Source organism: Furipterus horrens, unplaced genomic scaffold, assembly GCF_987537825.1.
Source record: "Furipterus horrens unplaced genomic scaffold, mFurHor1.1.pri manual_scaffold_1, whole genome shotgun sequence".
Taxonomy (NCBI): domain Eukaryota; kingdom Metazoa; phylum Chordata; class Mammalia; order Chiroptera; family Furipteridae; genus Furipterus; species Furipterus horrens.
In genome coordinates this window covers 119,852,127-119,869,686 of record NW_028327171.1, presented here as the reverse complement: position 1 = coordinate 119,869,686, position 17,560 = coordinate 119,852,127, and the positions used below count along the sequence as shown (strand labels likewise).

Sequence of the window (17,560 nt, the reverse complement as noted above, 5' to 3'; positions counted from 1 at the left end):
CATAATTGAGCTGTAATACTATTGAGCTACTCCATAGCCATGCTGTTTTCACAGTCATGTTATATCACACTTGAGTTGTCTGCACTGAATGAAGTTTCCTTCTTCACCATACCCCAAATAAGGGATTCCTGTTGGCATTGAATTGGTTCCAACAACCATGGGTTTATACACTATAAGGCTTAGGACTGACTCTCAGCAAAGAAGTCAAAGACAAATTTTTCTTCACGTTTACTTTTCTAAATTGTTCATCAACATTAATTTGGCATTTTTTTCTTAAAATGACTTCTCCAAATCAAAAACAAAAACAAAACAACACACACACACACAGAGAGAGAGAGAGAGAGAGAGAGAGAGAGAAAACCGAAATACATCTTGCTGGAAAAGAACTTGACCACCTTTTTTTACAAGGCTAACTACAGCCAATAAATTGTATCCTGAAGCCTGAAATCTTGAAGACTTCTCAAATTCCTCCTAGCCCTTCATACATCCAAACATACCAAAACCCAGCACCCTGTCCTCCTCCCTAAATGTCTTTACTACAATTTGCTTCTCCCTCACTTCCCATTGGTCCTAGTCTACACTACATTCGTCAGATCCCGAACTCGGGTAGTCTTTAGCACGCGTGCTGCAATGCCATGCTCTCTCAAGGGTCCTTCAATGGCTGCCATTGCCTGGCAAGTCAGTTCCAAGGTCTTACTACCCTGCCAGGATCCTCGGAGAATATTGCTCAGCTTCACTGGTATATGACCAATGCACTTATCTCAGTGCCCATTGAGCCATCTCTCTTTTCTTATTCAAAAAAAGTCCTAAAAGCCATCTCTTCCACAGAGCCTTTAAGGATGATTAAACACAGAAATTCCTGCCAGTCATCGAACCTGGCACAAAGCACTTCCCCCTCATCTGTAACCCCATCTATTTGGTCCACATGGACAGCCAACTTTGTCCTTACACAAAATCCCATGTAAAACCAGCTGTAGCCAGATAATTCCTCAAGGCTGACCTTCCATTCTCTATTTCAAGTCACTTTTACCCAATTCTCTGATTCTTTGCTGTGCTCCTTGTCACAGACTCTCCCTCTACCCAACCTGTTAAAAAGATAACTCAATGGACTCTGCCAGCTCTTGGTTTTATCTTCCACCTGGATACCATCTGAAAATTTCCCCCTCAGTCCAAACCTCAAGCTGGTGAATTCAGTCTGCAGGAATAGTGCAGCTGAATAATCTGGAGCTCACCCAGTACTGTCTTCTATTTCACCCATTTCCCATGCTCTGCTTTTTCCCTTTCTTGTAAAGTGTCTAATATCTTGCTAAATCCAGGAAGACATTTTGCAGTTATTTGACTTTCTATATTCCTTTCACAGCTGTCATAAAAACCTTATCCAATCACCTCTCCATTTCTACTTTGGCTGCTAAGAAGCCCAGAGCCCAACACAAACTTCATCACATTATTTTATTATATGTTTATAAATTATTAGGTTGCCTTAAACACTTTATGAATATAAATGTATCTAAGGTAAAAATTTATTTTTTAAGATTTATTTACTTTTAGAGAGAGGGGAAGGGAGGAAGAGAGGGACAGAATATGTGGTTGCCTCTCGCACTCCCCCAACTGGAGACCCAGCCCACAACCCACGCATGTGCCCTGACCGGGAATCGAACCAGCGACCCTTTGGTTCACAGGCCAGCACTCAATCCACTGAGCCACACCAGCAAGGGCAAAGGTAAGACTTATTAAACATCCTTCTTCTCTTCACACTAGTTCCTTTTGGGATAATTACCAAAATATACACTTAACTCCTGCTATACAGACAGACATAGTATACACATTTCAAAATTATATGGAGTCAACTAATAAATGATGAAATTAATAAATGACCCTTTGGCAGCCAACATAGTAATAGCTATTTCAGGCAAGAATCATCAATGGATGCTGAAACTAGTAGGTTAAAATTTGATAACAAACAGGGTACTTACAGGGCCTCAAAGTATCTCCCCACAAAATACCTATTAAGTATGAAAGGAAAAAAACAGCAACTTTTTGAATCAACCTGGCAAATACCTCTGGCACCAGGAAGGACAAAGAGCTACCGTGTGTCTCCTGTTATGATGCGTGGAGGACACAACATCCCCTCTGCAGTATACCTGACAAACATGTATGGTATTCATCTAATTATGAGAAACATCAAACAAGCTCAAACTGAAGGGCTATACAAAATAAATGGCCTGTACTCTTCAAAATTATTAAGTCAGGAAAGACAAGGAAATTCTGATATGAACTGCTCCAGATTAAAGAAACTAAATGCAACCTGTGATTTTGGATTCAATCATTGACCAGGAACATTTTTTCCCTTTCTCTATAAAGAACATTAGTATAACAACGGGTCAAACATGAGTAAGGTTCATAGATTAGATATTAGTACGCTATGAATCCTAATACTAACTTAGATAACTGTCTTAAGATTACATAAGTGAATGTCCTCATTTTTAGGAACCACATACGAATATTTAGAAGCAATGGAGCACTGTGTCCACAACTTACCCTCAAACAGTTCACAAATTACAACAACATGCATATAGAGAGAACAATAAAACAACATGGAAATTCTTTGCACTTTTTCTGAGGCATAACTGACATACAATATTATTCCAGTTTCAGGTGTACAACATAATGATTCAATATTTGTAAGTATTGCAAGAAATGATCACTACAATAAGTCTATTTCATGTCCATCATCACACACATTTGCAGATTTTTTTTCTCTTGTAATGGGAACTTTTAAGATTTAATCTGAGCAACGTTCAAATATGCAATCCAGTATTACTAACTATAGTTTCCATGCTGTTATGTTCCCATGACTTGTAATAAGTAAGTTTGCACCCCTTGACTACTCTTCATCCATTTCTCCCCAACTCCCCAACCCCTATGCCTGACAACCACCAATCTATTCTCTGCATCTAGGAGCTTGGTTCGTGAGAGGGTGTTTGGTGTTTTTTGGTTTTTCTTTTTTGAGTCCACATGTAAGTGAGATCACACAGTATTTATTTGCCTTTGTCTTATTTCACTTAGTATAATGCCCTTGAGGTTCATCCATGTTGTCAAAATGGCAAGATTTCATCCTTTTTATGGCAAAAAAATATTTCAATGTATATATTCATATACTTTCTTTATTCATTTACCCACTGATGGACACTTAGGTTGTTTCCAATTCTTAGTTTTTGTAAAGAGTGCTTCTTTGCACCGTTTTTTGAAACTTTCCTGTAGGTCAAGTTCTTTCCAAAATAGAAAATTCTAAAGTATATACTGTCATGATTCTACTAGGACCAAAGAACTGTTTTACAAACATTAATCTTAAAGATTTTTGTGTTTTTTTAGAGTACAAAATGATTTGCTTCTCTCTCATTCAAGACCTATTCTCCTAAAGCAATCATTAACAACTGTGGGTTATCTTTACACTCTTTTCTTTTGTGCTCTGATAAATAAGCTATTAATATTGTTGCAATACTATGAAGAAAGTAGTATTGCATATTGATTCAGATGTGGGCTCTAAAGTCAGACTATCTAAATTAGAATACTGCCTCTTTTACTGCCTAATTATATAAACTTGGGTAAGTTTCTTCATTTCTCTCAGGCAGTTTCCCCAGCTGCAGAATGGGAATAATCACAGGGCTTATCATATGGTACCTACATCATGATTAAATGAGGCAATGAGTCTGAAGCACTTAACAGTTCCTGGCATATAATGAATGATTAATAAACGTTAGCTGTTAGTAAACCATTAGCTACCATATACTCATACTCATCAGCCTCGTTGTTGGCGCCAGGTTCTCAACTCAAGTATTTCTTTTTCTTTTTACTTTGACCTTCAATTTATTATTCTTCTATGATATGCATCCTTATTAAAATTGTAGCTTTCTGAAACAAGGCAGATTATAAGTAAGTGTTAAAAATTAAAAAAAAGAAATGAAATCTTCCCCAAACACGGGTCCTCAATCAAAACATGGGCTTTTCCCCCATAGGTTTTAAACTCACCCTTAGCATTCTCAGCCAGCTGCTGCTCTGTTCCGGGACTTTATTATCAACAGTGCACAGCTGAAAGATCCATATCATTACAAAAGCTCTGTGGCCTCCGTTCCAGAGCATAGGTGACAAGAACTACAGGAAGGCATGCCACCTCGGCCCCACATAAAAGTTAACTTTCTACAGATCTTGTTATCACTTGGCCCAATAACTATATCGTCGTCGTCGTCGGCAGCCGTCCGTCTCGAGAGACGATGGTGTAGCTTCTTAAGAGTCTATCTGCACCGCCGAGAATGGCTGTGCAGTCCGACTCCGGAGTGACACGGTATCTGTCTCCTCCCGTGTTGAATCGACATCTTGCGATGACGCTGGAGTGTCCTCTCCAGCGAAGCTGAAGCTACAGAGCCTGGGCAGGGTGATATGGAGGGTCTGCTGTTGCCCATGCAGCAGACCCCCCCTCTCTTCGCAGCTGAAGGGTCCAAGGGAAAGACGGAGTCAATACAGCTTGGCTTCAGGTGCGCCGCAGGAGTTGCCGGTGTTGACTACAATGTCAAACCGCCTTAGGGACTCCGGCTCCGGATTTTCTGTCGGGGTTTACTCCCTTAGCCTTTCCCCTGAAGAGGTATGCCGCAAGGCAGCGGAGGTTTTTTGGAGTCAGAGTTTTCCTTTATAACTATATAATAGCTTCATTATCTTCCTTTTACTAACCACGTGCTACACACCAAGCACAGCTGGCACCTTATATACACTGGCTCACCGAATCCTCATACTAATGCTATGTAACAGGAATCATTAAACCTATTTTACAGATAAGCAAAGCTACATGCTCAAAAGTCTTAACAGGCAGAGACAGGAAAGGAATCCAGACTGTTCATACTCAAATCTGCGTTATTTCCAATATATTCTGCTGCTCTTGGATATGTGTAAACACATGTAGAAAAAAATACCATTAATCACATACATCAAGGACACCATTTTTATTCGACAATCCACATAAATTTCCTTGAAATAACTTTTCCTGAGGTCTTTTTGCTTTTGGTTAGTTCTGCTCACTGTAGCTTTTCCACTTACAAGAGAGGCAACTGTCCATTAAAATTCTATCTGAAAATTTCACCTCTTGCAAACAACAGAATAAGTGCAGCAAAACCCTGGGAAGAATAACCTCTGAAAGGATTGATTCATCACTTGATAGCAACGCCAAGCATACTGCCAGAAAAAAAAACAGAAGTCACTTAATCAGAATCCAATCATCTTTTCTGGCTCTCCTCTCAAGGACACAAAGGGGAAAATAAAAACCTCAACAAAAGCCAAAAGTTCTGGAGATTGGCAAGGGAAATGAAAGGAACCCCCCTTACCTGTCAACACCTTCTCCTCCAGCCCATTTAATCCAAGGCAGGGGTAACACTGTGCTCAAGCTTAAGGAGACACAAAATCTTTATAGTCTACACAGAGATAGTGCTGTCCAGAAAGTGAGGAACAAAAAAGAGAGAGGCTTCTCTGAACCCTCTGCAACTCGCTCCTTTTGATTCTTTGCGGCCCTGTTTATTAATTCCACTTGGCCATGAAGGCCACTCTAAAAATGATGCAATTTAATGGTTAATTATTTCCTATCCTACACTGTGCACGGTCCTCTCATCTGCCTTACCTGTTCCCCCAAATAGACCATAAAGATAATTAGGGCAGAGGCACAGGAAACCCTAGGTTAATAGGGAACCTATAAATTTCAAACACAAGGCACCATGTCATGGGCCTTGAGACATTAGGCACAGGAATGAAGTCCAGACATATTATTAGACTTAAGAGCTAGACTGCCTAGGCAGTGACCATACGTTGTTAGAGCAGGGACTGGGCCTATCATCTTTATCCCACTGGATACCCAGATCCCAATACTGTACCTGCTACATCGTAAGTGCTTAATTCACTCTGGCTACAGAAACACCTGGGAGGAGGAGGTTCAAGTTCCAAAAACCCTAAGTTCATTGATTTATTTGAGCATCAGTCTCATCTATAAAATGAGGATAATATAGTTACCTCATACAGTAAACTGTAAGTTAAAAATTAACACATATTTAACACACTTTCTGGTACACAGTAAATGTCCCATAACCAACTGGGCTATTCATTTATTCAAAATACGTACTAAAGGCTAGAATTTTTCAGATTTTAGAAAGGTAAAACTGTGCACGCAGTTATAGAAATAGAAATATATATATATATATATATATATATATATATATATATATATATATATATACCCTTGGACAGACTCTGGGACAGGAACCTACTATCAAACATATTAATACTTTTACACCCTAAGCAAGTAAATAAAGACTAACTAAACCCTGTTGCCAAATCCGTTGCCCCCAGAATACAACAAGGATGCCAGCCTGTTAAACCAAGCATGCTGTTGCCCGGGGACAGCCAACTGACCTGGAGTCTGCAAGATTCTTCTCCATGTGGGAAGGCCACTCCCCCTCCACACCCCCAGTCTCGTTAGGGATTTCTAGACCCAAGGGTAGGAAGGACGTCAACCATGTCCAGTCCGAAGCAGCTAGAGGAGCACGAGACCTTAGCCCATTGTCCTTCATAAGATTATAAAGGGTCTTAAGTCTGAGAGAGGGAAATTGTTACAGAGAGGGGGTCCCCCCAAAAAAAATAAATTAATTTTTTAAAAACATTAAATAAACTAAATAAAATAAATTTTTTCTAATTAAAAAAAAGAAAGACTAGTCGCACGTAAGTTCACTTCAGGTCAAATGATGTAAAAACATTAATTTCTCAGAGTTTTGGGGGTCTTGGAACTGCGAAGAAAGGGCTGTGAGACTATATTCACAAAAAAGTACCTGGTCCTCACAGGGGTGTTTTGTTTCCACAGCGCCCACTAAATGTGCAAGTGATTGCAGTGTTTGGCCAAATACAAGTTGTTAAAATTAAATAGGAAAGCTGCACAGCCTCAGTTTCCCTGATTCCCTTCAGCTACCACAGCCAGGTAGCCATTCCAGATGAGCTCACTCTTACCTCCTTTCACCCTTTCGTCTCACCTAATGATGAGGGAAAGTGGGGGCGGGGCGACAACACACAGCTAAAGGTATATATGCAGGAATCTGCTCCACTATCTTTCCCTTTCGTCAATTTTATTTTCTTCAAATTTTAATCAAGAAAACCCAGGAGACCAGCTCAATGAAGAATGCCATATTCAAAAGTTTTAGTTGTTCTTTTTACTTAACATTGGTACTCTAGAAAAGAAACCTCATAAAAGTCTCCCATCTCCTTCCCTGTCTCCCACAATCACTGTGAAGATACAGAAAACTTACTAAATCCTTCCAGCACCCCACTGCAGGGGTTTCATTGTAAAATTCTGGATGTATGAGGGCACTATTTAAACAACCAATTATTCAATCGTAAACATGATTTTCATTACCCAAGAAAGCCCAAAGCCAACTCACAGCAGATGATCAATAGCAGATCAACAGAATGCATACTGAACCTGAGTCTGAGTGAGAAAGCTAAAAAAAGGCAAGTTTTCCTGAAATATGATACAAGATGCTCCAAATACAAATTGTGCTCCATTTAACCTAAAAGAATCCTTCCCCTATCCCCAAAGTACATGCAAATTATAAACCTTACTCTTCTTCCAGATGAACCGTGAATGCTTACACAACTAAATAAAAAGTATTTACATATCGTAGGTGCTCAGTGTTCAAGGGCCAGCAAACTATGGTCCATGGGTCAAACTGGCCCACCTGTTTCTGTAAATTAAATCTTATTGAAACGCAGCCACACCCGTTCATTCCGGTGTCTCTGTGGCTGCTTTTGCACTATATAATGGCCCAAGCTAGGTGAATATTTGCAAGACTATATGGCCCACGAAGCTTAATATATTTACTATAAGGCCTTTAAGAACGTTTGCTGACCCCCATTCTTTTATTTTTTAAAATTTACTTATTTTTAGAGAGAGGGGAAGGAAGGGGGAAAGAGAGGGAGAGAAACATCAATGTGCCTCTTGAGTGCCCCCAACCAGAGACCTGTCCGGAAACCCAGGCATGTGCCCTGACTGGGAATCAAACCAGTGACCCTTTGGTTCACAGGCTGGTGCTCAATCCACTGAGCCATACCAGTCAGGGCTTGACCCCATTATTATGAAAGGCACACTGGCCAGGAAATCAGAGAGACTTATGTTTAAATCCCAGTTTCATAATTGCTAGTAGAAATTACCTCATAATTCTAGGTACTGTCAGTTACTTCATAGATAAAATTAGGATACCACCAACCTTGCAGGGTGTTATGAAGATTAAATAACATAAGACAAAATCCCTAACATAAGAGTAAGCAAGAAATGGTAGCTATTAAACTGCAATCCATACCAAATCCAAATTTGTTTACCATGTTAAGAAATATTCAAATATAAAGTGATTCAAGCTCCAGCCAACAATATCTCTTTAAGATTTTAATTTGTTTTTAAAGAGAAGGGAAGAGAGGGAGAAAGGGGCGGGGAATGGGGGAACTTCGATCGGTTTCCTCTTATATTCCCATCTGGGGACCCGGCCTGCAACCCAGGCATGTGCCCTAACCAGGAATCAAACCAGTGACCTTTCAGTTTGCTGAACAACATCCAACCCACTGAACCACACCCATCAGGCCTCCAGCCGACAATTTTAAAAAATCAGATACTATGCTGTCATTCATCTACGCACCCTGTTTAAAAAAATAAAAGGAATACCCAAGTATAATACTATTGTTTTGGAAGTCCAAAATTATGTCCTTTTTCTCACTTTAGTTCTAAATGAAGAATTAAAAAAGGAAAAACCCTCAAGAAGCCAAGCTCAAAGTTTTCATTAATATAAAGTAAATTCCTTCTATACATAATATGTGAAACATGTCAAATAAAACCTAAAGTGTACCTCAGACGCTGAATAATATATCATGATCGATGATTACAAAAAAAAAAAGGTAGGGGGCCCTAAAAGTTGTTTCCAGGCTTCAGTAAAGCAATTAGGAATACTTCCTGAGCAGTCGAGGTTCCTGAGTTCACTCACATAACCAGCATTTGCTGAGCACCTACTATGTTCCAGGCTATCTGCTCTAGGTGTGAGCCACACTTACAGAACTTAAAACAAGGGGGTGGTCAGCACTGTGTAAGATCAGAACCACACACATGGCCCTGACAGCAAAGCAATCTGTATGAAGTCATATAAACTAGAGCCTGAGGCTTCCTAATAGATTATCTAGTCAATCACCAGCACTGCACAGACAGGTAAAGTGCCTTGTCCATGATTACATGCAAGCCAGTAGCCAACCTGTGTTTCTGACATTTTTACCAAGCCCATCTTTCTTAAGAAATTATTACTTCACAAAGGTCAGTCTTAATCTTTTACTCCTTTGTGAACCTGCAAATACTATTCTGAAAAAACTACCCAATCGTCAAAACCTTGAATTCCTCTTGGCAGTGCTACTTACTACTTTCTTTTTGCCTTCCTACTAAATTCTGTGTATCTATATTATTGCATCCACCAAACTGTAACCATTAGCTTATTTATCAGTGCTCACCCTCCCCCGACACCCAGACTATGAGCTCCTTGAAGACGGGAACCAATTCTTCATAACAATTGTTAATGTCTGAGTGTTTATTATGTGGCAGGCAAGTGATATTGTTATCGTATACTCTCTCATTCAATGCTTACAATAACTTGATTTTCCCAACATTATAGATAAAGAAACCTAAGCTTGGAGGTTAAGAAAGCTCATGCAGTGTAGTAGACTCTGTAGGTTACATATTTAACATTCATGGTACCTAAGTCCCCTCCCTAACCTCCTCTTCTCCCAGCAGGAGTATGACATTATTCACATATTTCCCCCTCCTTCACATGGCCACATGCTTCATTCAGTAGAAGTTAAGCATGACAGTCAAAAGCAACCATGGGCACCTGTCCACTTTCCAGTTACACTGGGGTAGGCACACAAAGCCATTTTGTGATGTAAAGCAATCTGCTGGGTACCTTCTGAGAAAGGGTTCCTCTCAAGCAAAGACACAAGTAGACATTCTTCTTCCCTGCACATTGCCTTAACTACTGCGGACTTCTCAAATTCTTACAGAAAATTATTCAATCTCGTTAGAGTAACTTTAACTCAACCGAGTCAGTTTTTGGTTACTCTCAGCCAGAAACATCCTACTATGTACCTAGAAAAGAGTGGTGGAACCACATGATACAAACATACGCAGGTGACTTCCCAGCCCTCAAAAATGTAATGACTGGAGTCTAACCTCTCAACTCTTATTAACACTCCTACTACCCAGCACCAATGGCAGGCATATAAGCAGCACTTGTTAACTTCAGCTAAGTGAATAAACAGATGAATGAAATAGAATTTAAGCCCAGCTTTTAAAGATACGATATGTTTTATAACCAGTTATAAGTGAAATATTAGGATCCTATATAACACCCTTAATAAGTATAGTCAGCTGATTATTAGATAAGACCAAGGTTTAATGTATTTGGAAAACAGTATATACTCAAACAAGGAATCCTGTAAGCACCTGTTCCCAAGTCCAAGTAAACCTCAGAAGACTAGATCAATGAAAAAAGCACGAAAGATTTTGTTCCTGTAAGCCCCTTTCACAATGTCTACAGCACCTATTGGCAACTCAACATTGATCCAAAGGGGCCACCCTGTTGGCAATCTAAAACAGTGTGAGGGAGCAGGAGGGAAGCAGAGGAAGAGTGATGCCTCTTCTGCACTTTAAGTCCAGTCCAGTTTTTATTCATGAAAACTCAGTCCTTGAATGGTATATGGTCAACCTCCACAACTCATTTGGTCCTAAGACCCTGCCTGCCCCCTTCCACGTGGCAAGGGCACGTGAAAGTCTTGATTTTTAGAACCTGAAGTATATCTTCCAGGCCATCACACACAGGTCACAGAACAGTCCCCAGAGAAAACCAGTGATGACATTTCTTATTCATGAAGGGCCACTCACCAAGATCTCGTGACCCATGCTGCTACAGAACACAATATTCACTTTTAACTTCAAGGCTGTAAATGCTTATAAACTTTTCAACAGAAAACCTTCTCTATTTTTGTTCACTTGGCCTTCTCTCAAAGGGCTAAAGGATAAGAATTTTTTATCGCCAACAAAAATCAAAGAAAACTCTATTTGCTCTAGAATGAAATGTTCAAAAGCCACAATCTGATTGTCTTACTGGAAGCCACGGAATCATGCTGATTGCTCACAAAGGATTTTTTTTCTAAGGACCAATTCTGATCCACCAAGGTAGCTCAGCCAACTAGAGTGCCTTCTAATGCACAGCTTACCTTGTAATTGCTAGAGTTCACCCAAGAGGTAGCAAGTCCATCCACAAGTTTATCTAACATGGTCTGGTCATGCTCAAGGTCAGCAGACTTCTGTTTGTCTGAGAAATAGTCTATAAGTTCTTGGCCAACCTGCAGTCGTTTCCCCACATCCTTTTGCAACACCTGTGCCAGGCAGGACTCCATGCGAGGCTCCATGGTGAAATTCAAATCCAGATCCAGCAAAAGTTAGAGGGCAGTCAGGGTGACACCCTCCCAGTAAATGTACCCAGGCGGTCGTCTCTTTGTTCGCTGAAGGTTATTAAGAGCCTGTGTTTCAAAGATGCAATCCGGGGAATGGCAACAATGCACCATGTGTGTCTGAAGAGCAGCTGGTAGGATATTAAAAGTTCAATTTAAATAACTAGTAAAAGATAAAGGAGTGAGTGGCAGAGTGATGTTCTACTATTGGGTCTGAAATACTTCATTATTCAGCAGTCCATTCTGAAAAGTAAGAGAAGAGAACAACAAATCAGCACAGATAACATAATATTCAAATGTTCTAAAATACTATATCAAAGACAAAGTAGTTCATGCTGCAGAATCATTTATAATCACAAGTGGAGTGAGAATCAGAAATGCTTGGCGGCCATATCAGGATAACATAATTATTATTTTTATCAGGAAAAACACTGAAGCCTCCAAAGCAGAGCCAATGAGCTATATAGTTGGTGGGTTGATTTTTTCACAATTTTCCAGCTTGTAAATGCAGCAGTCAGCAAAGCAATCTTTGCTTTAGCTGCCCTATTTATTTGTAGCTTAAAGTTCGCTTCCCACCGAAAACTTAACACCACTCTGTGACTGGAGCTTATTGCCTTACTCTCAGTTTTCTAAAAAACCAAGTGTTGCAAATGGGACAGGCTCCATAGAAACAACATTGACCAAAGTGACCAGCCTGGCAACATTAACCAAAGTCAAAGCCAGTACCTACATCAAACTTCTTGCTTAGGAGCTTTATAACAGGGTGAGCAGTAGCCTTTAGCACATCCTCCCCCAACAAAGAAAGTAATGAAGGAAAAAATGAAATAGGCTCATATTCTGTTCAGTTATTAACATAGTGCTCTCCACTGACAGATAATCGCACCATTTGGGCCTAGTGTTTTGTTACAAAAGTGGGAGATCTCAAAATCACGCTTGGGGTAAGGCAAAACTTATGATACAGAAAAAGTACAAAAATCCTTTTCATTAAATGAATAAACTGACCATTTAATCTGAAGCAATTGTGCACACTGATTTCTCACTTCAATTCCTTTCATTCTAACCTAAGAAGACCCACAGAAAACCTACCTTCAAGATGCAGCATCACCCTGACACTGTGGTAAAGAGAAATGTTCTTCACAGTAACCATGAATCTCAACTCTCAGAGGTTCTAACGGGAAAATCTGAACTTACAAACCAAGTAAAATTCAAATTGTGTGCATGGCAACTCTTCCACTCTGAGCACAGTAATTCTTTCCCTAACATCACCTCAACCCCAACCCTCCTCAGTATAAAAATAGTTTTTCGACAATGGTTTTTCCAAGTTCTAGACTCAAGAGATTATTGATACCAAGAGGAATCATATAAGTCAAATTCTTTAATGAAGAAAATGCTACTTCAGAGCCCCTGGTGCATGCTTACCCATCTTCTGTTTTATTGCTTCTGACAATGTAGCAGACCAGGGACAGGAAGGAATTCAAAACTCACTGTATCACTTGGCAAACCTTCCTTAAAGGGGGGAGGGATCTGTATTCCAGTCATTTCCACATCCTGGAACTTGTCCCTCCCTCACAAGAAAGATCTTTATAAATACATAACAGCAGCTATTACCCTTCTTCCCAATTTTTAATTCAAACAAAATCTCCAGTTCCTTAATAGCTCATATATTGAAAGAAGGTGTCAGTGATACAGGAATACAGGAGAAACCAAGAGAACTTTTTCTTTCTAGGCCCAATATTAGCCCAAGAAGTAGATCAAACAAGGCTGGGCTTGTGAAATGGCCACAAATTCTTTGCTTCCCCTCCCTGACCAAGGTGGAATCTAAGTCACCGCCCACAGTGACTCTGGAATTGGACTTGCAACTTGCTTTGGCCAGCTGGAAATGAGCAACTACAAAGCAAGCAGAGATTTGACAGCAAGCACTAGAGCTTGCCCTCTCAGAATGTTGCCCCAGGTCTGCCACACTGTATGGAAGCTGCTCTTGATTCCTGAATACAAGAAGCAATGTAATCCAACTGACTTCAAGCACCCACTGTCAGACATGAGTGAGGCTATCTGGGACCCTTCAGCCATTCCAGTCATCTTCCAACTGCAGCTGTGCAAGTAAGTCTAAGGAGACAAGCAGAAAACACACCTAGCTAGCCAAACTACAGAATTATAAGAAATATTATTCATTGTTGTTGTAAGCCACTAAGTTTGTGGTGGTTTGTTATACACCAACAGATAATTGATACACTCCTTCCTTCCCTAAACATCCATCTTTCATGCTCAGTGGAAAGAACCTCATACCTTTTACTCCTTCAAGGGGCCTAACGTCAACAGGCACTAACAAATAATGATGATAACACCATTTTTGAGAATACTTGAAGTATCAGACTCTGTGCTAGATGATTTATACATGCCATCTCTAATTCTCCATCCAACTCTTTAAAGTAGATATTAACACTCCTATTTTACAGATGAAGAAAATGAGATAAAGGTAAGTAACTTTCCAAGGTTACATGCCCAATGAGTTTCCTTTCCCTACCTTCAAACCCTTGTTATTCCAAATCTTGCCTAGTTCTGTCCTGACTCAGAGAAAGGAGGTCAGACCTCATGCTTACCTGGGAAGCAAGAGGCAAGAGAGCAAAGTCTCCATTCCAAGGAGAAAAACGATCCCGTTCATTCCAGTCTCTCTACTGTGGTTTATAAAATACATATTATATAAAAGCCCTCTGTTAGACATCTAACAAATAAGCATTAAGGCTTAGCACACTCAAAAGATGGTCACAAATTCCCATGTACCATACACACAGAATTAAAGACACTGGAAGCCCATAGGCATTAAGCAGACTAGGTCCTCTCTTTTCTCTTTTTCTTAATTAAAAATAAAGAAACGACAATCCTCTTTTATTCTTACTAAACTGAATTTTTTTTGTATCTTTTCTCAAGTTTTTGAACATTTTCTCCATCTCTACTTTCATAGGTAATCCGGGAATATTAGTCATGCAGTACCAAATTCAAAAAGTATAAGAGTGCAACACCTCCTTCCTGCTCCTGCCCCATCCTGCTACCCAGTTCCCTGTTTAAAAGCAAATAATGTCCCGCTTCCCGTGTGTCCTTTTCAGAGATATTTTTTAGCTACACAAACAAGTAATTATTTGTGTTCTCTTTCTGAACCTTCCCCTCAGGAAGAATTTCTAAACATTTACAATTAAATCATAAAAAGAGAAAGCAAAAGCAAACTAACAAAAATATAGTTAAAATTTCATACAGCAACAGAATTTCATAAAGACTTTATATTTTAAGTGATTCAGAAAATTGAGAGAATAATCAGGAGAAGATATGGAAGACCTGGAAAAGGAGGTGGAGGATGATTTGGAGGATGTCAGAGGAGGAGGAGGAGGAGGCAAAAAGCTCTTTCTTCTACCTAGATCCTGCAAGGATCTCTACTGGGGAAGAGTGCAAAAAGGAAACTGAAGTCTGAAGTTCCTGATACCTGTAATCACAGCAGTTATTCATCAGTGAGCTAAATAAAAATGAGGTCTGTTATGTGTAAGGCCATTACTGGAAGGCCCTGGAACACAAGAATAAACAGTACAGAGCCCAAGCCCACAGTGAGCGTCCAGACTAGTACAGCACCTGTTTACGATCCCTGTGGTTGGTCCTATAGTCATCGTTCAAGAGAGTGGTGTCACACAGAGCACTACTCTACCGCAGTGCTGATATTAAAAAATCAAAATGTAACACTATTTCTAAGTTGTTTTTTTTTAATTAAGATTAACTTTCACAATTTTCTAAAATAAGAGAAATATAATTGATATAGAAAAGGTAGGTGAGGTCAGAATAACCAAGAATAACCTTTTTTCTCCTTAATTTATCAGGTTAAATTTTCTCCTTTGCAAAACCTCACTATGAAAGCTATGAAGCCACTCTAAATATTACCAAATTGGTCACCTGGGAAAAGACACATTTTAGGCATTTATGAAAAATGCCCCAACTCTCTCCAACCCAACTCCAACTGTGACAGGCCTTCCATTCCCAAACATCACCATTCCTCCGCCAAGATAGTTAGATTCCAAGGTTCTCAACCTTTTCCTGCCACAGCATCTTGGTGTATAGTGGCAAAATAACAAAAGGCGAGACTATGGTCCTACAGTCATTCTCCTTTATAACACTCTGGAAAGTAGAAAGTAACAGAGCAACCCTTACCACAATAATGGAGGATACACAGGATGAAGCAAAAGTAGGTTTACAGTTGTGAGTATACAAAAGTTTATTCTTGCATTATTTATTATTATATTATTTTCCATACAAACTTTAAACCTACTTTTGCCCCACCCTGTATAATGGAATACACTTTGCTGAGTCACTTAAAAGAGTCAGAAGGCTATAAAGAACGTAGGAGTCTAGGCAGATCTGTGCCTAAGTTCTCAGAGCTGCTGCTACTAAATTGCCAAACCAGTTTCTGAACACAGCTCAAGGACGATCCATAAACATCCCACAACCAAAACATCCCAGAACAACTGTTACTTGGATGTACATGGACTTCCTTCCTTATAGTTTTCACCTCCCTTGTTTGCATATTAGAACTAACCAATCCAGCAATCCTTCCTTCACATGAGAGATTTATAGTTCATGGGTTTTGCCTTTATAAACCCTGCCTTTCTTTGTTCTCTCCAGAGTGCAGTTTGGGTTGCTACCTGAATCTGCATCTCTCAGATTGCAACCCTTTTGTTCAAATAAAAGCTTTTTATTATTTATTAGAGCCTAAACCATTTTTTGGTTGACAATCAGAACAACAGCCAAACTCTGCTTCAGGCTAATAGGCAGAAGTTAAAAAGTACCAGCTTCCACAAGAATGAATAAGACAGTCTTAAGTAATGAAAAAGAATTCTGCCCACTAGTCTTGACTGCCACTTCTGAGTTCTACTCTGAATACTGGCTCCACTCACATTTAAAAAAAATTTAAGAATGAAAGGAAGACTTCCAGCCAACATGGAGGCGTAGACAGACACACTGCCTCTCCCTCCACAACTAAGAAGGAACACAACTACCTCAAAACTAGAAACAACCAGAAGTTCCAGAAAATCAAGCTGCATAGAAATCCAACAAACAAAGATATAAAGAAGAAATACTCATCCAGACAGGTAGGAGGGGTGGAGCCGGATCGGAGAGGACGCAGTGTGGTGGCGTCAGCAGACGCAGCGGCAGCAGCAGTGGCAGGCTGGTGGAAAACGCAGCCACACGTTTTAAAAAGTCAGGAGGGACACCTGAGGAGCATCCCCAGCCCCACACCAAGCCGCACAGCTCACGGTTCCAGCACCAGGGAAAATAAGAGCCTCATTGCTTTTCACTGTGCAAACCACTGGGGGTTGGGGCAGAAGAAGAAACTGCCAGGCTCTCAGCAGAGTCCATTTGAAGGCTCCCCACAGACTAAAAACGTCTGCAGACCTACCCACTCTGGGAACGACAGCTAGGGTAACAGCTACAGAGGCTCCAGTCCCATACAGAGGTGGGAAAGGCATCTGGAAGAGGGGCGAGTGCTGGGCAGGTGGCATTGTTCCCTCTAGGACCCCTCCCCCACACACAGCACCACAACTTGGTGAAACAGGTCATCCTGTACTGAGAATACTTGAGGCTCCACCCCTTACAACATAACAGGAGCAACAGCTTACCTAACACAGAAGCAAACAAATACAGGAGCCTGTCAAGATGAGAAGACAGAGAGGTATGGCCCAAAAGAGGGAACGGATCAAGGTTCAAGTGAAAGAACTAAGCGACAAAGAGATAACCAACCTCACAAATGAGTAGATAGCCAACCTAACAGATGCAGAGTTCAAAACACTGATGATAAAGATGTTCATAGGCTTGACAGATATGCTTGAGTACAGCCAACACATAATGAAAGAAGTGAAGGCTGTGATAAGTGAAACGAAGGAAAATCCACACAAAACCAATGGTGAAGGGAAGGAAACCAAGGTTCAAATCAATGATTTGAAACATAAGAAAGAAAAAAACA

At 40.2% G+C, this 17,560-nt stretch overlaps 1 protein-coding gene across 19 annotated transcripts in view; it reads right to left on the bottom strand.

Annotated features, from left to right (window-relative positions):
* Positions 1-17,560, bottom strand: part of CLASP1 (cytoplasmic linker associated protein 1) — a 336,932-nt gene that overhangs the window by 279,082 nt on the left and 40,290 nt on the right. For all 19 annotated transcript variants that reach the window (XM_090279150.1, XM_090279145.1, XM_090279172.1 and 16 more), the window contains one exon: positions 11,326-11,805. In XM_090279150.1, coding sequence (XP_090135276.1) covers positions 11,326-11,520 — 195 coding nt within the window. In that variant the 5' untranslated portion in view covers positions 11,521-11,805. The remainder of the gene's footprint in view (positions 1-11,325; positions 11,806-17,560) is intronic.